The 21,442-nt window shown below is 42.6% G+C and overlaps 1 protein-coding gene across 1 annotated transcript in view; it reads left to right on the top strand.

Moving 5' to 3' along the window:
* The window catches only part of Stab2 (stabilin 2), a 134,867-nt gene that overhangs the window by 67,339 nt on the left and 46,086 nt on the right, over positions 1-21,442 (top strand). The window contains exons 29-42 of the mRNA XM_069991529.1: positions 412-548; positions 963-1,077; positions 3,837-3,914; positions 6,323-6,421; positions 6,507-6,614; positions 8,302-8,433; positions 10,646-10,774; positions 11,279-11,344; positions 13,535-13,630; positions 15,006-15,201; positions 16,389-16,484; positions 17,291-17,336; positions 18,674-18,750; positions 20,230-20,355. Coding sequence (XP_069847630.1) covers positions 412-548; positions 963-1,077; positions 3,837-3,914; positions 6,323-6,421; positions 6,507-6,614; positions 8,302-8,433; positions 10,646-10,774; positions 11,279-11,344; positions 13,535-13,630; positions 15,006-15,201; positions 16,389-16,484; positions 17,291-17,336; positions 18,674-18,750; positions 20,230-20,355 — 1,501 coding nt within the window. The remainder of the gene's footprint in view (positions 1-411; positions 549-962; positions 1,078-3,836; positions 3,915-6,322; positions 6,422-6,506; positions 6,615-8,301; positions 8,434-10,645; positions 10,775-11,278; positions 11,345-13,534; positions 13,631-15,005; positions 15,202-16,388; positions 16,485-17,290; positions 17,337-18,673; positions 18,751-20,229; positions 20,356-21,442) is intronic.

Genomic DNA, 21,442 nt, shown 5'->3' on the forward strand with positions numbered 1-21,442 from the left:
TCAAATGGTAGAGTGCTGGCCTTGAACAAGAAAGTTCAAAGACAGCTCAGGACCTGAGTTCAAGTCCCAAGACCAGAACAAACAAACAAAAATAGTGTACACTTGACCACACACACACACACACACACACACACACACACACACACACACACACACACACACACACACACACACACACACACACATATACACCAGTGCAACCTGATCAGAAAATTTAAAATTTGAAAGGGTCACACATTTTAAACAAAAAGAAAGACCATCAGCCAATGGCCGGGGTGGATTTGGGAAAGGGGCCTTCCTGTATCCCTGGAATTAGATTACACAGGAAGTCTTCATCTCTGCCAAGCCTTTAGGTCCGTCCTGTTTGTTCCCTCATGTAGTCAGGTCACCTATTTCCCTCCTGTCATTCAGAATGCTTCTTTCCAATCCATGCTGTCCACCACCTTGAACCTCACTATCCTCGTGCCTTCAAAGCAAGCTATTGAGGACATGGACCCAAAGGAGAAGACCTTTTGGTTATCAAAGAACAATATAGAAGCCCTAATAAAGTAGGTGTAACTGATTCTGTTCTCCCTGGCACTCACCAATGTCAATGTGAACAGGTACCATAGTGGTTCAATGCAGAGTCCTGTGACCCTTCAGATCCATAGACTCAAGCACTTCTGGGACTCTTCTCCCTTCCCAACTATGGAAGGAGTGAAGGTTTACTGACAGCTCATCCTGGACTAAGCACTGTCCTCGCCTCTTTCAACAACTAATCCCCCCAAGAGACAGGCGCTATAATTATTTCCATCTTACAAATGTAGAAACTGAGGCTGTGGGTGGTTAATAACTCCAGACAAGGCTGCTAACTACAGGGAGGCATTTGAATTTTGAATATGGTAGTCTGGGTCCAGGGCTTATTCTTCTAATATGAAATAGTACTGATATTTACTTATAACCACTATGGTCTGCTATTTCAGACACCACATGCTGGTGGGCACATACAGAGTAGCAGATCTGCAAACCCTGTCACCTTCTCAAACCGTGGCAACATCTTTGCAGGGCAGCTTCCTTCGTCTGGACCAGGCAGATGGGGTAAGATGGATCAGTCACTGGGCTGTTTATAGTTGTAATATGCTCCTTTGCTTTGATATGGAAATGTCCAAATGTGTAAAAACAGAGAAAATAGAAGTGGCTATCACCCACTTGCATCAGTTAGCAACATAGATTCACACACACACACACCATGCTATACAGCGTAGTTCCCACTGATTGGCCCCAGTACTCCTCCTGACAGACAAGGAGAAAGCTGTACACTGCACATTTTGATTTTGATGTATAGTTATCTAAGAACCAGTAACCAATAGCCCACACATGGAGTCATTACAGCAACCCAAGTTATAGTCATGATTAGGTACCACTTTCGTGTATGAGCATGGATCCCCAGATCTCCATGCTGGAGGGGTAAATGGCCAAGGATGAGCTGAGCCCCAGAGAAACTCAACATTGTCACTGCTGGAGTATGTTAAGGACTCAGATTTTTAATCCCCTGGGGTATTCTGGATGCCTGGCTGTGTGTGACAGCTGATTACAGCGCTAGGGAAATTGCACATGGAATGAATGGGGATTCCACCAGAGAGGGCATGAGAACAGCATCCATCCAGTCCAAGAATCACTACTTGGAAAAACATTCCACCTGCTCCTCAGCAGAGAGACCACTAGGGAAGGAAGGAACCCAATGAGCTGTGTGATTTATAGTAGAGACCAGAAACCACTTACACAGGGCCCCATGGATGTCTTTGACCATCTTATTTGGATAATTCTGGTGACATTTATGTTTTCATCTTAGTTTTGTTTTTAGTTTTAAAACTATGAGATAGGTTTATGGGTACAAAGACATAGGGAGAAGGGTGGAATATATGCTGATATACCATTACACAAATGGCTTAATGCTAATGATATTGTAACATAATGAGATAGCTAGAAAAGAGGGCTTGAACATTGTCACCACAAAAAAATGAAAATGATTGAGCTTATGAAGAGCCTGAAGTGATCATTGCAGAACATACACATGTGCTGTAATATCACACTGAACCCCATAAGTGTGTGTAACCCCATAAATGTATAATATACTGTCTTCATCATGTGTGATGATTACTAGTGTTGCCCATCTGTTGGTGTTTTAAACCATCAATTCTCTCCGCGATGCTAACTCAACACCCACCCACCATAGGCAAGCATTGTCCATGCTTTAGAGATTCAAATATAAATCAGTCATGACTTTGAATTACAGGCACTAGCCATCAAAGACACATTTGTAATCAATTCATTCCTGTGTCATCTGATATCAGTGCCTTTGGTTAAAGACCAAAGAGATGTGCAAAGTCATCTGGAATGTTCCCTGCCTGGCTTTGCTCATGGAACTGGGGAGCTGCTGAGAGTGGGGCAAATCTCCTTCCTCATTCAGGGTCTCCAGGAAACTTCAAATCAAGGTCATAGGTGAGAACAGAGGAGAGGACACCAGAAAAAGTAGACCTTAGTTGTCCTTGGTAGGCGGGTGGGAGGTGGGGAGGTTGGGTTTTTAATTAGCCCCATTCCATGTGTAATGAATAGTACTAAAATGTGGCCAGGAAAGTCAACTCCAGTCTGTATGAGATTGTTACAGCTGCTCAACAAAGAGCCATAGCTCTACAATTTACTGTGAGTTGATTTTCTTACTGTTTTGAAGCTGAGAAGTCCGAGTCAATGTGTTGGCAGTTAGTTCCTTGTGAGCCCTGCGAGATGGAGCTGTTTTAGGCCGGTCTCCTTGTCAAGTGAACATCGTCCTTCCACAGCTGTCTCCGTGCAGATTTCCTCTTTTTTGTCATCTGTGAGGCTTGAACTCAGAGACTGGGCACTGTCCCTGAGCTCTTTTGCTCAAGGCTAGTACTCTACCACTTTGAGCCACAGCTCCACTTCTGGTTTTTCTGGTGGTTCACTGAAGACAAGTGTCTCATAGATTTTCTTGCCCAGGCTGACTTTGAACCACAGTCCTTAGATATCAGCCTCTTAAGTAGCTAGGATTACAAGCATGAGCCATCAGCACCCTGCTATTTCTTCTTTTTAAGAACTATAATTATCTTGTTTGGGATACCTAAAAAACTCGTTGCAGAGCACCTCTGTAAAGACTTTAAACTGCTATGAATTTTACAATCTGAGATTCTGGGAGTTAAGGCTTCAACATAAGAATTGTGGGAGTTGGGCTGGGAAGGTGGCTCAGTGGTAGAGCGCTTGCCTTGCATGCCTGAGGCCCTGGGTTCGATTCCTCAGCCCCACATAAGCAAAAAGAAAAAAGCCGGAAGTGGCACTGTGGCTCAAGAGGTGGAGTGCTAGCCTTGAGCTGAAGAGCTGAGGGACAGCGCCCAGGCCCAGAGTTCAGGCCCCACAACTGGACCCCCCCCCCAAAAAAAAAAGAATTGTGGGAGTGTGGGACATACTTCAATCTACAACACTGTCTAGGTGTTTTTCAAAGTGCAGGATTAGTTTAACAAGCTCCAATCAACACTTCTTTAGTGAAACAGAATATATACTGTTGAATGAAATTGACCATCGAAGCACTTTCCAGATTCCAGATAACTAGAGAATATACTCTCTCATTGTGTGTGTGTGTGTGTGTGTGTGTGTGTGTGTGTGTGTGTGATGTCTAGTGAGCCACAATTTAAGGTGTCTCTTCTTGTGGGTTACAGTCCAAATGCATGTAGGTCCCTGCCTCTCAATTACCTAAGGTAACTCTGCCTCTGTATGCATTCACTAAAGACTCGCCCCCCCGCCCCCCACCCCCCCCCGCCCCTACCGCACTGTGGTTTGCATTGCAGAACATCACAATTGGCGGTGCATCCATCCTTGATGGTGACAACGTAGCCACCAATGGAGTGATCCATGTCATCAACAAGGTAAAAGTCCCTCCTCCAAACAGATGACATCTCTGCCCCATGCTACTCTCTTTCCTTTCCTACTTGGCAATGATTGGGGAAAATAAATAATATTTAGCCTTAGTATAAAAATAACCTGATCCTGCCACCAGTAGCTCACGCCTATAATCCTAGCTACTCAGGATGTTGATATCTGGAGGATTGAAGTTCAAAGGTAGCCCAGGAAACAGAGGCCCAAAAGACTCCATCTCAAATTAAACAGTACAATTCCAAACTGGAGACGGTTCAAGTGGCAGAGCAGAGCCCTAGCCAAGAATAAGCAAGCTGAGCAAGAATAAGGCTCTGAGTTCAAACTCCAATATTGAAAAAAAAAAGTAACTTGGATTGTGCTTTATTACTTTTACTTTTAAATCATTTAGAAGGCAGGCGCCTGTGGCTCATGCCTATAATCCTAGCTACTTAGGAGGCTGAGATCTGAGGATCAAGGTTTGAAGCCAGCCCAGGTAGGAAAGTTCATCAGACTCTTACCTCCTATTAGCCACCAAAAGGCAGGAGATGGAACTGTGGCCTTGAGTGAACAAGCTAAGGCCCTGAGGTTAAGTTCTAGGACCAGCAAAGATAGATAGATCAATAGACAGATATAGATAGATAGACACATACATACATACATACATATATAGACAGACAGACAAATAGTAAGAGCTATTTAAAGCTCTCTTCCTTCAGTCAGACCACAGACTCCACTATTATTTTCTCAGCCTGTATTCTGCAACAGGCCCTTTGCCAACAGTGGCCACACATACCTCTCCTTGTGGAACTATGTGAAAAGAGACAGGAGCACCCCGGTGTAGGGAATTCCAGAATCAAGGACAGGGGAGGGCTGGCGATGGATCACTGCTCACTCCCCTCTCTCCATTATCATACCTTCAGCAAAAATTGGGGAAAGAGTAGAAAAAGTCTTAGGAGATTTCCATTTTCTTCCAAGTCCCCATTCATCTGTATTCAGTGGTATCAAATGCAATGAAAAGGCGCTGAATGCTACCCTGTAATTTTCGCTTACTATATTAGGACCTTCATTAAAAAATGAAAGTTAGAACTCAGGGAGAAAGTATAAGGCTAGGAGGGAAAAGGATTAAATCATTGCATTTCAATTTAAATTGTTCTGACCTGGTACTCCTTCTCACTCTTTTGAGAATAAGCTCTAGAAAAGGTTAGCTATTTGTGGTCAGGAGAGAGGCCAGCTGTTTGTAAGTCCTGGCCTGCTGTTTTGTAAAGATCCTGCGGTCAGTCCTCCTTAACCAGTAAGTGATAAGATGCACCTTGTTTGTTTGTTTGTTTGTTTTATGGTACTGGGTATTGAACCCAGAGCATTGTACCTGCTAGGCAAGCACTTTGCCACTGAGCTACACCCCAGCCAGGCTTCCTTTTTCCATTTTGTTTTGAAAGTTTTAGCAAGGACTTATTTTAGCAAAATAGGATTCAAGTAGGGAAAAGTTGAAAAGAAAAAGAAACAATTTCTGTTCCCCACGTAGGAAATGGGAGTTAAAGACTCCATTTTCCACCCCATTTTCATCACTTGGGAGAAACTGACTTCAGATATTACAAAGTAACAGTCTAGCCTCAAACCACAACCCTCCCAACTCCACTTTCCATATATCTAGGATTACAGGCAACTACTACCATGCCCGTCCTCAAAATTATTTTCAACAAGGGCAGCAGATTCGTTTGGGCTGCTTCAGTGATATCCTTTTCAAAGAAGACCCAGGTCTTAATCACAATTGTGAGCCCACTGGCTGGCCTATAGTAGAAACTCAGTAAATATAGGCAGAAGGTGGGTTGGATGAGGAAAACATTCCAATGCTGTATTAATCCATCTAAGAACAAGAAGGTAGCAATAGCGATCATTAGCCATCCAGCTTGCAAACTCAGATACCTGGATGGACTGGTGAGGAGGGGAGGAAAAATGAAGGAGAGGAGCAGATGAGAGGCATCAGGGCATGAGGTGGCCTGAGCTGACAGTGGCTACTGCTTTATCACTGGAAAGGCAGACTGAGGGCTTTAAAAAGAAATCCAGAATATTGCCAGATACTGGTGACTCAAGCCTGTAATCCAAGTGACTCAGGAGGCTGAGATCAGAGGATTAAGGTTTGAAGTCAAAGTGGGGAAGAAAGTCTGTGAGACTCTTATCTCCCATTAACCACCCAAAAATAAGCCTGCAGTTCAAGTGATTGAGTGTCAGCCTTGAGGAAAAAAAAAAAAGCTAAGAAACACTTCCTGGACCCTGAGTTCAAGCTCAGTACCAGTACTGGTACCAAAAAAAGCTGATTTCTAAATCTACAAAAAAAGTGAATAGGAATTCCATAAGTATATGAAAGCAGCAAATGCTACCAAATTTGTGCTAAACTGAATTTGGGGGCTTCCTGTCCCAGGTGCTGGTTCCCCTAAGAGGACTATCTGGCTACTTACCCAACCTGCTCACCCGGCTGGACCAGATGCCTGACTATTCCATCTTCCGGGGCTACATGATTGCAAGTACCACGTTCTCAGCATGACCTCCTTGCTTGTTGTCTGGGAAACAGGAATTCCTCACATGCTCTGGTCTTCCCTTTGCAGCAATACAACCTGGTGAACCAGGTTGAGGCGGCAGATGCCTACACTGTGTTTGCTCCCAATAACAATGCCATTGAGCGTTATGTCAAGGAGAAGAAGGTCTCGACTCTAGTAGGTATCAGAAACGTTAGCCAGGAAAGTGATTTCCTGGAAAGTCAAACATGCATCCTCAACAGGTCTCATTTCATCAGTCCTGTGCATTTCACTTTCCTCAAAACCTGCTGCCTAAGAAGGGTTTTTTTTTTCTTCTTTTCTTTTTCTTTTTTGTCTTGTTTGTTCATTTGTCCATCTTTGGGAGGGGGATAAGGGGAGCACAGGAAGGGAGGGATATACGGTGACCAGTGTTTCTCAGTAGAAACTATGTCGAAAATGAATTATACAATTTGTGGTCAGGGACAGTAGAGAAAACCTGAGAGAGAAGGAAAGAGAGAAGGAAAGGAAAGGAGAGAACAGTAACCCCTCTGTACATAACCTTTATAATAACAATTTAAAAAAAAAACCCTGCTTATCTAGACACACATAGAGGCTTAATAGAGACTGGTGAGTATGGACCCACACACATGCATGCGTGCATGTGCGCACATGCACACACACACACACACACACACACACACACACACACACACACACACACACACACAGAAGCCTTCATCAGTAAGACTGCCCTTCCTCCTCACCAATTCCTGAATGGTTTAAAATCATCTTCCCTAACCATTGTGTAGCACGGCTAAGTGCAGTCAGGAAGCTACAGAAGAGTCTTTGGATCAGTCAGGGTCCACCAGGAGACACAAGCCAGACCAGTTATTCAGAGAGAATTTAAGTGTATACATTTGTTTGATGCTGGTGTCTGAGCATAGAGGGCTCTTGTGGGCTCAAAACCCAGAGGTCCAGGACATTGCCAGCTACTGTCTCTGATATGGGAGGATAGGAGTAATAGAAAACCACTGTCAGAGTAGAGGAAGGGATTGGAGCAACCTTCTTCTCGCCTTCCCTGAAATATACTTCTATTCCTCTTCCTGTTCTCATTAAACTCAAATCTTGGTTTTTCCAGGTTGGGATATAGGAAGTGTTGTTCACTGGGAAGAGACAGTAAGAAGACAGCAAGAGGGTAGGAAGGAGCCAAAAAAAATGTAGAACCCACCTCTAGCTTTGCTGTAGAAAAGCCTGTCTGCCCTGCCCTTCTAGGCTGCTATCTTGGATAAGACCCAAGTACTCAAAGACACCGCCCCACAATCAGGCCACACACACACTCTCATTCCCATTGTCTAAGGCAGTTGGGAATGCAGGACTACCCCCATTACAGTAGCAGCTCTCTTGAGACCACTGCTGAGTGACCAGCCGCAGACCTTGGCTTGGGAGATCTCTCATACCTGAGTCACCCCAACCCAATACCCACACCACCTACAAGATACCCAGGTCAAGATCTTTGAGACATGCCCTTGAAATTCCTCTCCGGATCCCTGAGACACAGCAAGCTGAGCATGGGAATTCTCATCATAGATATTCTGCTCATAACAATCCTCTTTATAATCCATCTCCAACATTCACACCCTCCATCTGGGTGTTTAAGTCACCTGACAAGTTCTTGACCATCCTTCTTGGAAACTCTACACATTCTCTAAAGCGATCTCTTTCACAAGTTAACTATGTAATATTTTCTGTGTCCTGATGGCTTGGTCAAAACTTCCACTTGGACAAGCCATTGATACTCTTTGTAACCCCTGAGATGCTGGCTCAGTGAGGCAGCCTGTAACCAACTGGGTGAGCTAGTGACTGACTTCCCTTATGTACGGCGCAGGAAGAGGACAACATCCGGTACCATGTGGTCCTGGAGGAGAAGCTCCTGAAGAATGACCTGCACAATGGCATGCACCGGGAGACCATGCTGGGCTTCTCCTACCTCCTGGGCTTCTTTCTCCATGATGACCAGGTGTGTCCTTTTACTCAATACTCAGGAACAAGTATCTCAGACACTTCTCTTCCATACTGCCATAATCTCTGACTCCTGACCAACACGACAGGTATCTGAGTTCTACCACTAAGGGCTAAGCCAGATAGTCAAGTTTCACACTCATATACCTGGTGGTCAGCCCTCAGGTGACTGGTATGGCCCATGGATTGTGGTATTTGAATGCCTTAAGTCATAGATACCCTTTGGCCCTCGTATCAACACCCAATAGACAGTCACCAAGTAGTCTCCCTGATAGAAGCCATCTAGAAGCTCAGCTAACTCTCAGGGTGCACCATTGGTTCCAACAGTCCAAGAGTATACTTAGGACTAGTAGCCAAATGAATGGAAGTTATTAGCATTGCAGTCATAGAGATTTCAGAGCATAAGTCCCTAAGTTCAAGACCCAGTACACACACATACACACACACACACACACACACACACACACACACACACAGAGGGAGAGAGAGAGTAGTGCTAAAGTAAGTTTCCACAAGAAATATTAGCAAAAACTAAGTTGTTATTTATGAGACAATGAAGAGTATATTGAAATGAGACCTTAACTGTAGAACCTTTAACCAATAATGTTATTTAATTCTTTTTGAAAAGTGCAATCTTAAAAAACACATATAAACTTTTTAGGTGAAATATTTTTTAATCAAAAAAAGGCCTTTCCCACTCTTTATTCCATGGGAAATAATCTAACTCCAAATATTTTTCTCTGACTCCTATAAATAATTCTATCTATTGTGTTATGACTATGAAGATGCCCTTTGAAAAATGTTTTCTTATTTTTTCAAGAATAGCAATTCTGTCATTGATAGAGAGCTTTCACTTTTGTTTTTATCTTTTATTTCAGTGGATAGAGATGAATATTCCAGTGCTGTTAGTTAAGTCCATTTTGGTGTTGTTATGTTTATTTTCCATTTATCCAAAAGTTCTTGGATATAGAGCAAGAATTATTTGTCAGTCCTGGGGCCTGAACTCTGGGCCTGGATGCTGTCCCTCAGCAAGAGCAAGAATTATTCTTATAATAGGAGTTTTGCTTTTATAGGATAGTCATTGGCTTTTTTACCTGACAATGAAAGCATGGGGGAAATGCCTTCAGAATGAGTCAGTGGATTTATATCAAAATTGTATAACAACCCATAATTCTCTGGATATGTCCTATGATGAATATGATTCAGCCTTTTAAAGGCCAAATTAAACAACTTTATAACATCCAATGTTCTGCTCTTTGAGTATTTAAAAATATCTCAGCATCATGGGATTCTTGAAATTTATGCTATCATCATCACTTGAGACTAAATAAGGTTTCCTGATGGTTTTCTAAATGTGTACAGACCTTCAAGTGCCTCTGTGTGGTGTTTAACCATAATTTATCCCATCATCCAAACAGAAATTCATTTGAAGCTGGGCATCACCATGCATGCATACCTCCTATAATGGAGGTAGAAGTAGGAAGATTATGGTCTGAAGCTGGTTGGGGTAAAAGCACAAGACTCTATCTGAAAACAACAACAATAGAATAAAAAGCTAAAAAGAAAAAACAAAACTATTTGGCAGCACATTTTCCTACCAAGCATAGGTCTTGAGTTCAATCCCTAGTACAGAGAGAGAGAGAGAGAGAGAGAGAGAGAGAGAGAGAGAGAGAGAGAGAGAGAGAGAGAGAGAGAGAGAGAGAGAGAGAGAGAGAGAGAGAGAGAGAGAGAGAAACAAGAATGAACAAGAAAGCTATCTGGCTGCAAGTAAACCAAAAAGGATGTTAAGATTCAGTCAAAATTCAAAATATTAGCACTTGGGATTATTTTCCTATTGCAGCAGTGGGAGTTTTCTGGGACCACCCTGACAAGCACACTAACATAAAATATGAGGCAGTATTTTTCAAACAAGCATAAACCTTTCCATCTGAGAGATGAGTAGTTATCTTAAAGACTATGTACAATACCCTCTTCCTTCTACATAAGAGAATTTTGAGTGCAGGTGGCCCAAGGTCACAGAGCTACATGTGACCAGATGCAGAGCTAAGCTTCACATTACCCTCTCCTAGGCCAGAGCTCTGTCATGTGCTATCTTCTGTCAGGAGGCTCCTGGAATATCTCCCAGTCTAAGTGATAGCTTCTATTCCCTTCTTTCCCTATCTCCCTTCAAAACTCTTTGATAAAGTCACACTCAACCCTCTTGTTCACAGCTCTATGTAAATGAGGCTCCAATAAACTACACCAATGTAGCCACTAACAAGGGCGTGATCCATGGTTTGGGGAAAGTTCTGGAAATTCAGAAGAATAGATGTGATATTAATGACACCACTATTGTACGAGTAAGTTATATTCAGAGCCAATGAGGTAACTGATGGGTTTGGGAATCTATTTTATAATTTCTTAAGCTCAAGAATATCCTATTGGGTATCTCATTTCAGCCTAAAAACTCCTCAGTGAGCATCTCTGATGTCCTAGGCTGGGGTTTACAAGGCTACTTAGTTAAGTCACAATGGGTTGATCATTTGTCTCTGAACCTGGTCCAATTCACTCATTCAGTAAATGGGGATTGCTGTTATAGGAATTCATATTTAAGTGAATAAATATGTCCACATCTCAAAGGGTTATTATAAGCACATCATGAAAAAAAGTAATTGTTAAACATGCAAGACCCATAGTAAGCATCTGGTTCAGAGAACATCAGCGAGGTTGACCAGATGCCCCCCGCTGATTTTCAGTTCTATATGCTGAAATTTTTATCTTTGAATACTGTAAAAATATATGTAGCCTTATCTTCCACTAAAATTAATAACCTTAAAATTCCTCTCTGCCTCTGTTTTACCAAGGGAAAGTGTGGAATGTGTCTCCAGCACCAGCCACCAATCTGCCCTCTTGGCACTAAGCCACTAGTAGTAAGTATTTTGTCTACTTGGGTGATATGCTCTCTAAATCTAAGGGAGTCCAAATTAGAAAATGAATGTGGCCAGGCACTGATAGCTCACAACTGTAATCCTATCTACTCAGGAAGCTCATCTCTGAGGATCATGGTTCAAAGCCAATTCAGGCAGGAAAGACCATGAGACACTTATCCCCAATTAGCCTCCAGAAAACCAGAAGTGCAGCTATGGCTCAAGTGGTAGAGTGTTAGCATTGAGCAAAAGAGCTCAGAGACACTGCACAGGCCCCAGGTTCAAGCCCCAGGACTGGCACCAAAAAAAAAAAAAAAAAAAAGGAAAAAGGAAAAGAATGTGGTGCATTCTTCACCACCTTCATCCTTTATTCCTTCAGCATGTTTTCTTCTCATTCTACTTTGTTATATTCAGTAGTCTTTTTTTTTTTTTTTTTGTTGGTCGTGGGGCTTAAACTCTGGGCTTGGGTGCTGTCCCTGTGCTCTTCAGCTCAAGGCAAGCGCTCTACCGCTTAAGCCACAGCCCCACTTCCGGTTTTCTGGTGATTTATTGGAGATTAGTCTCATGGACTTTCGTGGCTGGGATGGCTTTGAATGTGATCCTCAGATCTCAGCCTCCTGAGTAGCTAGGATTACAGGCGAGAGCCACCAGTGCCCAGCATATTCAGTAGTCTTAAATGAATGTTCACCCAAGATAGGGACACAAGTGGTTTTTTTTCTTTCTTGCTATTGTTTCTAACATATTTATAATGTACCATGTGATTTTTTTGTTCCTTTGTATGTTCTTCCCCCAGGGTATAACCCCAGTTTTCACTTTATTTGATGTCAGTATAATTTGGGAAGGGAAAAAATGTTTAAATAGGGATACAGTTGACCCATTGTAACAATGAGATGTACAAGACACTATGTTGAAAAACAAACTTTACAATTTAGGCAGGGGATGGGGGGAGTGTAATTGTGGAGGTGGGAGGGAAGGGATGGTAGGGGAAAAACAAAGGAGTAGGCAACAATGCTTGATAAGAAATGTACTCATTACCTTGCTCATGTAACTGTAACCTCTCTGTACAGTATTTTTACAATTAAAAAAACTTATTAAAAATAAAAAATGAATGTTCAGAGGGAACAAGGTAAAAATCAAGTTAATAATTAAATAGAAATGAGTTCAATACTAGGATAGATTTCTTTTCCTTTCTACATCTTTCATAGTTAACCAGTTGGGAACAGCAGCAAAAAATCCTACCAAAGGCACACTTCATATTCAGAACTATATTTGGTCTCATGCATTCCACTCACTTGATTTCCTGTTACAGAAGAAGTTACAACTGACTTTCTTGCCAGGCATCTATGGCTCACACCTATAATCCTAACTATTCAGGAGGCTGAGAACTGAGGATCATGATTCAAAGCCAGCCTAGCCTGAAAAGTCTCTGCAACTCATCTTCAGTTAACTGCTAAAAGGCCAGAAATGGACCTATGGCTCAAAGTGGTAGAACACCAGCCTTGAGCACAAAATCTCATGGACAGTGCCCAAGCCCCTTAGTTTAAGCCTTAGGATTGGCACGCGCACACACACACACAAAATGACTTTCTCAAAAAAACATGAGCAGCCCTGGGAGAAGTAGCTACATCTTTGGATTCATTACCCATCTAAATTTCTTGTAGCATATTGTTTTATAAAAGCTATTTCTGGTAACAACCATTACAAATAATAAACACTTCTTCACCTCCCTTAGCATGAGAATAATTTATGATAATAATGATGAATACTGATTGTCTCATATGAGTTTTCATTTAATCTTGTATATTATAATTCTTTGTGAGCAGACAAACCTTGCTTGGACTGAGACAGGATATAAATCAATAAACAAACTGTACTCAGGCTTAAATTAACGCACATACAGGGCTGGGAGGACATTTTTATCTGATTTATTTTATATACTTTCCAAAATGGAGTTAGAGAAATTTTCTTTTTATACAGTGCTGCTTTATCTGGATTTTCCCATGGCATTCTGCAGGCTACAGTACATAGTTGTGTTTTCTTATTTAAGAAGCAGCACCAGAAAACTACAACCCTCGTTTTCCAGAATGTACCAGTCCTAGATACAGCAAGCCATCCCTCCCATACTTGCCTTTAAAAAAATGAACACCTTTTTTTCCTAATTAAAATCCTGACTGAATCATTACTATCTTATAGGGTGATGAGACAAGGAAATGTATCTATACTATTTATTTCATGGGAAGGCGAAATGTGTTCATTGGCTGCCAGGCAAAGTGCGTGAAAACAGTCATTGTGAGTACCATGATTTAAGCATCCTTCTAACAACTTCAGTAACTCTGGGAAATTCATTCACCCCCTCTCTCCTTCCTCACCACCGTCATCACTATTATCATCCAAAGTAGGAGTGGTAGCAAACAAATTCACAACAGTCCATAAATCAGAAAATGGAACCAGGTACTATTGGCTCACAGCTGTAATCATAGCTAGAAGGAGACTGTAATGTGAGGATCCCAATTTGAAGTCAGCCTGGGCAGAAAAGTCTGTGAAACTCTTATCACAAATTAACCACCAAAAAGCTGGAAGTAGAGGTATGGCTCAAGAGCAAGAAAGCCAAGCAAGTATGTGAGGCTCTGAATTTGAGCCCCAGTAATGGCACCAAAAGAAGGAAGAAATAAAAGGAAGAAAGAAAGAAAGGAAGAAAGAAAAAGCAAGAAAGAAAGCCAGGAAGGAAGGAAGGAAGGAAGGAAGGAAGGAAGGAAGGAAGGAAGGTAGGAAGGAAGGAAGGAAGGAAGGAAGGAAGGAAGGGGAGGAGGAGGAGAATAAGAGGAGGAGGAAAAGGAGGAAGAGGAGGAAGAAACAACAGTATGGGTTAAAGATGCATTGGCTTGTTTGGTGAAAAAAATTGATGATATGAAAGAACTTCCTTATTCTCACAACACAAGCAGTATAGAAGCAAAAAAGACAGAGGATGTGGCCACTAAGGAAAGACAAGGTAAACCCAATTGTTTGAAACTGAGTCCCCCTCATTAGAAGAAAAAAAATGGGTCCTCAAAATTAAGGATCTCTGGGCACCATTTTGGAATTTGCAGGAAATTTCTTTGTAACTTCCTGTTCTGTTTCTTTCCCAAAGGCCTTGACATAACCTGCCTGAGTTTAGCAGAGGAAGGATGGTTTGACCCTCAGGCTGCAGAGCTGGGGCTAGAGAAAATTTGGTTTTAAAATACTCACGAATAAAGACAGGTCAAGGCCAAACAGACATCCAAAGGGCTTCCTTGAACTACAAGAAAATCTCTCCTAAAAGGCCAACCACCTTACCCCCAGAGGCCTCCCTCCTTGTCTAGAAGACGAAAGAGAACTTCATGCAAAGGGGCCCACGTTTGGACATGGAGAAGGCAGATTGGTATCCCTCCCCAGCCTCCAGCGTCTCAAGTCATTCTTTAGTTTGGTCCTGTGTGCCCCTCCTCTTTCATTTCTCCCCATCTTCTTCTCCTACTTGTCTTTTCTCTTTCCATCCTGCTCAGTGGAGGCTTCAGTCTTTGTTCCTAGGAAATTGCTGAGTCTCCCCTTAGTCTTCGTGGGCTCTGGGAGTCAAAGAAACAAGTACATTCGGATTCCCTTCCAAACCAGAAAGTGGCAGGGAGTGCCCAGCTTTGTCTTTCTGTTTCAGACAAGAGCATGCTGTGCCGGCTTCTTTGGTCCCCAGTGTCAGGCCTGCCCTGGGAAAGGCCAGAATGTGTGCTTTGGGAATGGGATCTGTCTGGATGGAGTGAATGGGACCGGCAAATGCGAATGTGGCCCAGGCTTCAGTGGGACAGCCTGTGAGACCTGTGCCCAGGGCAAATACGGCATCCACTGTGACCAAGGTGCGCCCCCCCGGCCCAAACCAGGCAGCTACAGCAGAGAACAGAACCTCCCACACACACCCAGTCCCTTTCTCTAGGCAGCAGGAATCCCACATGGATTAGAAGACCAGCTGTGCTGATTTTCTTGCATAGGACATTTGCAGTCACTTGACCTCAACCTACCCACCGATTCTCAGTTTTGAACAGCCACCAAAGCCTGACCCTTAAGGTCTAAGAGGCTTTATGAAAAGGTCACTCGATCGATTTCCTCTCAGCAAGCTACAGGCTTTGCTTTTGCAAAAACAGTGACCTGTAGCCAGGGATATGCCTGTGAGGAGTTACCAATTCCATGAGCAGAAAACAAAATCGTTGTTTTACTTGGAACTAAACCCCACAAACTTAGCTGCTCTTGTTTTCTAACCACTGGACTATGCCAGACAAAATTAATGTGCAGTCCTGTGATTTCAATTAGGCCATATAATATATTCATATAATAATATATTATATATTATATATATAATATTTATATATATTATATATATTATATATAATATATATTATATATAATATATATTATATATAATATATATTATTTATATATTTATATATATTTATATATTATATATATACTATTTATATATATAATATATATAATATTATATATTATATAATATATATTATATATATATATAATATATTAGGCCATATGATAGTATTGAAAGGAACATGCTGGGTTGGGGAGCGAGGTGTTTTTCTGTTCTTTAGAAGCTTGTTTGCCAGCAATTTGTGCTGGAGTTCCCCTAGCCTAAGATCCCTGGGTGGCCTTCAAGGGGTTCAGCAAACTTCTAAAGCTGAATGAGCAAGATATCTACTCATTTCAGACTTCTCCAAGAGCCTCATGACCGTGGTATAAAACAAAGGAGTGACAATTCTATGTCATTGAAGAAGGTAGGACACACCAGGTTTCCGTAAACCCAGTATCAAATGGGCTTCCATTTTAAACTGCCCTCAGGAAACATAACAATGGTCCTATCCCAAGACACCCCACATAGCCCTAGACCCCTGACTGTGACTCTATGAAAGATAAGGACTTCTTCTCACCATAACCAGGCTGGAGAACAGAGGCAATAAAGTGTCCCCAGTAAGTGATAAACAAGATGTGGAACACAGACTGCAATCTGATCGTGTGAGGTGTTTTTCCCTCTTAGCATGTCCTTGTGTCCATGGGAGATGCAACCAAGGACCCTCGGGAGATGGCTCCTGTGATTGTGACATTGGCTGGCGAGGGGTGGCCTGTGACAGAGGTAAGAGCGAGCCCTTCGTGTTGATGACTATGCTTAACCAGGCTTTGCAGAAGCCATATTTTTTTCTTTCTAAGTTAGAAAAATGATTGGGTTTTATCTTCAGGCAGTTAACATAATTCCTTCCTGTAGCAAAAAGTTTGTAAAAATAAAGAAAAGGCATAAAGAATAAAATAAGTTACTCACACTCCCAAGACAGGGAAAAACTATTTCTAGTAGTAATGCAAAAGACAATGATATTGCATATTAGCTGTAATTGTGGATTTGCTTGTTTATAGCAGATCGTAACAAAATGATGTTAAAAATAGAAAGAATAACATGGGAAATACAAATAAAAGTAGAAATTGAAAACCCAGGGGAGAGCCACATTTCAACAACTAAACCATTAGAGCTCAGAATCACATACACGCAAGGGAGAAGTCTGTGTTTTACTCATCTTTGTATCCACACTGCCTAACACAGAGCCTGGCAAGAGGGAGACCCTTTCAGTATATTTGAGCTTCCTGGCAGTCTATGTAAAAAAGGATTTATGTGGTCACATGTGTTTACATAGTTAATGTAATACACACACACACACACACACACACACACACACACACACACACACACACACACACACACACACACACACACACACACACACACACACACACACACACACACACACACACACACACACACACACACACACACACACACACACACACACACACACACACACACACCCCTCCAAAGACATTTCCTAGCACTGGGTACTAAGAGAAAACTCCCTAGGGAGGGTTCACCCAGCAACTGCTTCTCTTTTTCAGAGATCACAAAAGATGACTGCAATGGGACATGCCACACCAGTGCCAAGTAGGTACCTCTGGCCTCTTTTGGGGATAGTAATATAAAGGAGATTTTTTTTCCCCAGTCCTTCATACCCCTGACCCAACCTGAGAGAGGTAATTTCTGAGGATTCAGAGCTAAGAATGAAACTGAAAATATCTCTGAGAAAGCCACAGACCACTGCCCACCACCTTCTCAACCAGCCTTAGCAAGATGTGTTATCTATTGCTTTGTCTGAGCCACCAGATCTCAGAGAACCAAGAAACTCAGTGGAGCATTTTAGTAAACCTTTTTTATTTTCCTATTGGGGATGAAACCCAGAACTTCACAATTGCTAAATAAGCACTCTACCAGCAAGCTATAGCCCTGACCCAATTACAGTAAGCCTTGGTCCTGATTCATGGTCCTGCCTTGTGTGACTTCCTGCTCCAAGCTCTGTACACAGCCCCTCCTAAACTCCACAGAGCTTAGTAGCTATATGACGAACGCAACTGCTGGAGTTAGACCAGCGTCCAGAATCAGTCTCTGCCATATCTGTGGGATCACATGACCTAGAGCCCATTTTCTACTCCTTTTTTTTTTTTGGGGGGGGGGTGGTCTGGTCATGGGGCCTGAACTCTGGGCCTGGGCGCTGTCCCTGAGCTCTTCAGTTCAAGGCTAGCACTCTACCACTTGAGCCACAGCGCCACTTCCAGCTTTTTTCTTTTTGCTTATGTGGTGCTGAGGAATCGAATCCAGGGCCTCAGGCATGCAAGGCAAGCGTTCTACCACTGAGCCACCTTCCCAGCCCCCATTTTCTACTCCTTCTGAGGCTTAGCTATTCGTCCTTCAATAGAAATAACAATGATACCCATTTTCTTTCTGATTGTTTTCATTTTTTATTATCTTGAAGTAGTTGTGCAGAGGGGTTCCAGTTCCACAAATTAGTTTATAAATACCATGCATACTTGGTCCATGTCACCCATTCCATCCTTTTCCCCCATCTTTCCCCATTCCACCCAGACCCTCAATTCTATGGTTCCATTTTCACATATGTACTTTGAATAGAATGACTATATCCACCTGCCCTTCCTCTCTATTCAGATGAAAGACACCAACTTTCTAGAGTCACTGAATAGGGAGGGCATAGGCACACCACTCAGCCGAGCCTATGGGCCGCTCCCTGAAGACCAATAGCTGCCTTCTTCATTCCTGGGCTTTTCCCTACTTGTGCACCCCCTGGAGTTTGTGAAATGAATGACTACAGCTTTTCTGAACATTCCTCCCAAATTAGGATGAAAGGCTACAGCCAGTCACCGAATAGAGCAGGGAGTTGGGTTTTTTGTGGTTTTTCAAAATCACCAATCCACCTTTCTCCCTTGCAGCTGCCTTCTCAATCTGGACGGCACAGCCTCGTGCAAATGTGCAGCAGGATTCCAGGGGAATGGCACCATCTGCACAGGCAAGCGAAAAGGAATTGCTAAGAGGCACCAAGACTTTGTAGGGTGACTCAGACATCTGTGGGTGCTGAGCCTGAAAGGGCCTCAGCCAATCAGCTGGTGCCAGCCACTAATGGGGCCTGCCCTGGGCAGGTGGTGTACAGGGACAGGAACCTCTCTGTGCATGAATGGGGTATGTTCCTTTGGAATGAGCAGACAATGGCATTGTGTTTTCTAAGCAGAGGTTCACAGCCTTGAGAGCAACTAGAACCACTGGGGCAGATTTTTAAAACTAAGGATTTGGTGCCAGTGGCTCACACCTGAAACCCAAGCTACTCAGGAGGCTAAAATCTGAGGATCAGGAGGCAACCCCAGGCAGAAAAGTCTGTGTGACTTATCTCCAATTAAGCACCAAAAAGCTGGAAACAGAGCTGTGGCTCAAGAGGTAGACTGAACACCAGCCTTGCACAGAGAAAACTAAAGGATCATGCCTAGGCTCTGAGTTCAAGCCCCAGTACTTGTGTGCACATGCACATGTGCATGCGCATGCATACACACACACACACATGTGCATGTACACACATGCACACACAGGCACAAAGTAAGGATCTGACTGGTCAAGGGCATATCTGGGTCGGTCATCAGGATTCTAGAATGAACCAGGAAATGGTTTAAAGTCTGGTTTTCCTCTCCCTCATCATAAGGCTTTCTGTGGGTCTTTGAACTGCTCTGAGCCTCTTTAGCTCACATATAAACTTAGTGCTGTTGACATAAACAGGTTCTTGTACACTAGCCTCATCATTAGGCCTCAGGTTTAGATCTAAGTTCTTATATGATCTGTGTCACCTCAGGAAAGCCATCTGCCTGCTCTTTGCAACACTGTCATCTGTAAGTTGGGGTGATAAGTAAACTGCCCTCATTGGGTGGGAGGATCTAACCCACATTAATACCTAGAAAGTGTTAAGAAATATGAGTGATTATTCTCTGTGTATGTGGTGGGGGGGTGTGGTGTGGGTGTGGGTGTGGGTATGTTCTGTACTGGGGCTTGAACTCAGGGCTCTGCTCTTTTACTTGGCTTTTTCACTCAAAACTGGCACTCTACCATCTGAGCCACACTTCCACTTCCTGAACAATTATTCTTCCATACCTAAGGCACCAGTTTTTAGTGCTAGGAAAACAGAAGCTCTCAGCATGTCCTGAGCACATGTCCTGGACTATAGCAATCTGCTCCTAGCCCATTTTACCAGGGGGGTTCACCCAAGAATCTATAGTTTCACCATGTTCCTTGCAGCAGGAATTGTGCAGTACTAAAAACCCAGCTGAAATGGGCAAATAAGTGCAGTGTTTTTGTTGCCTTCTATTCTTCAGAATTGACCTTTCCAGTGCCTCCCGGAGAGGTTCTGAAGTAACTTCTATTTCTCATTGAGCCAAGTTCAAGGGTATCAGTTGATTTCTTTTTCCCCTCTCCCTCTTCTTCTGGGATCCGTCCCTTCCTTCTCTAGCAATCAATGCCTGTGAGACCAGCAATGGTGGGTGTTCTGCCCAAGCTCTCTGCAAAAGGACCATCCCAGGAAGCCGAGAATGTGTGTGCAAGGCAGGCTACACAGGTGATGGCATTGTGTGCATTGGTAAGTAACCATCTATCCCAGGGAATGGTGTGAGTCAGAGCATGTACAGTGACTGCCATGTATTGGTTCTTATTAAGATATACAGCTGAGTCTAGTACTGGTACTCGTGCTTGTAATCCTAGCTACTTGGGAGTCTGAGATCTGAGAATTGTGGTTCAAAGCCAGCTCAGACACACAAATCCAAGAGACTGTTAACCAGAGTCTCTTAACTAGAATTCAACATACATTGGCAAGGAAGCCTTCAAGTTAGACATGATATAAGGGCTTGGGGGAGCAATCCAAAGGTATAACATCTCTGAACAATTAAATTACTGTTCATCAAAATGAATACCAGGAAATGGAAACGTTTTAGGAATGGGGTGGGGGGGGCAAACGGGGACACAGGAATGTTGGGAGAAAGTACGAACAAATGCAGTCATTGTATTCAATGTACACTATGTAAAAAATGAACTATGCAACTTGTGGGTAAGGAAGGGAAGGGAAAATGGGGGAGAATGAAGGAAGGGGTGACATTGTCCAAGAAGCATTGTACTCAACCTGACTTATGGAATTGTAACTCCATCTTCATCACTTACATATACATATTAGACATTTATAAATATATTATATATTATATGTATGTAAGGAAATGAATGACTATAAGAGTATGAAAGTGTATAGTGTCCAAATATCATTTTGGAAGAACAAGTGGGAAAACTTTTTTTTTAATTATAGTGAAGTCAAGCACTGGTAGCTCACACCTGTAATTCTAGCTATTTGGGAGGCTGAACCTAACTATATGTATTTTCCCTTGGGCATTTGGGAGTAAAGATGTATGTGTCATATTCAATTTATTTCTTAAAAAATCAAGCATGCATTTCCCAAGAATAAGGGACGCTTCTCACATGACCACAGCACATTTATCAACTTTAGTAAATTTATTATTGATATAATAGTTCCCCTCAGTATTATTCATATTCTAATTTTGTCAATTGTTCAATAAGGACATTTTTTTCCAGCTTTTTTCCTCCAGTTCAGGACCCAGCCTAAGTCTGAGGATAGCATTTAGTGTCATCAGTGGCCAGAGAGGCCTTACTCCAAGGAAATG

Source organism: Dipodomys merriami, unplaced genomic scaffold (assembly GCF_024711535.1).
Source record: "Dipodomys merriami isolate MVZ:Mamm:240054 unplaced genomic scaffold, mDipMer1.0.p SCAF_10, whole genome shotgun sequence".
Lineage (NCBI taxonomy): Eukaryota > Metazoa > Chordata > Mammalia > Rodentia > Heteromyidae > Dipodomys > Dipodomys merriami.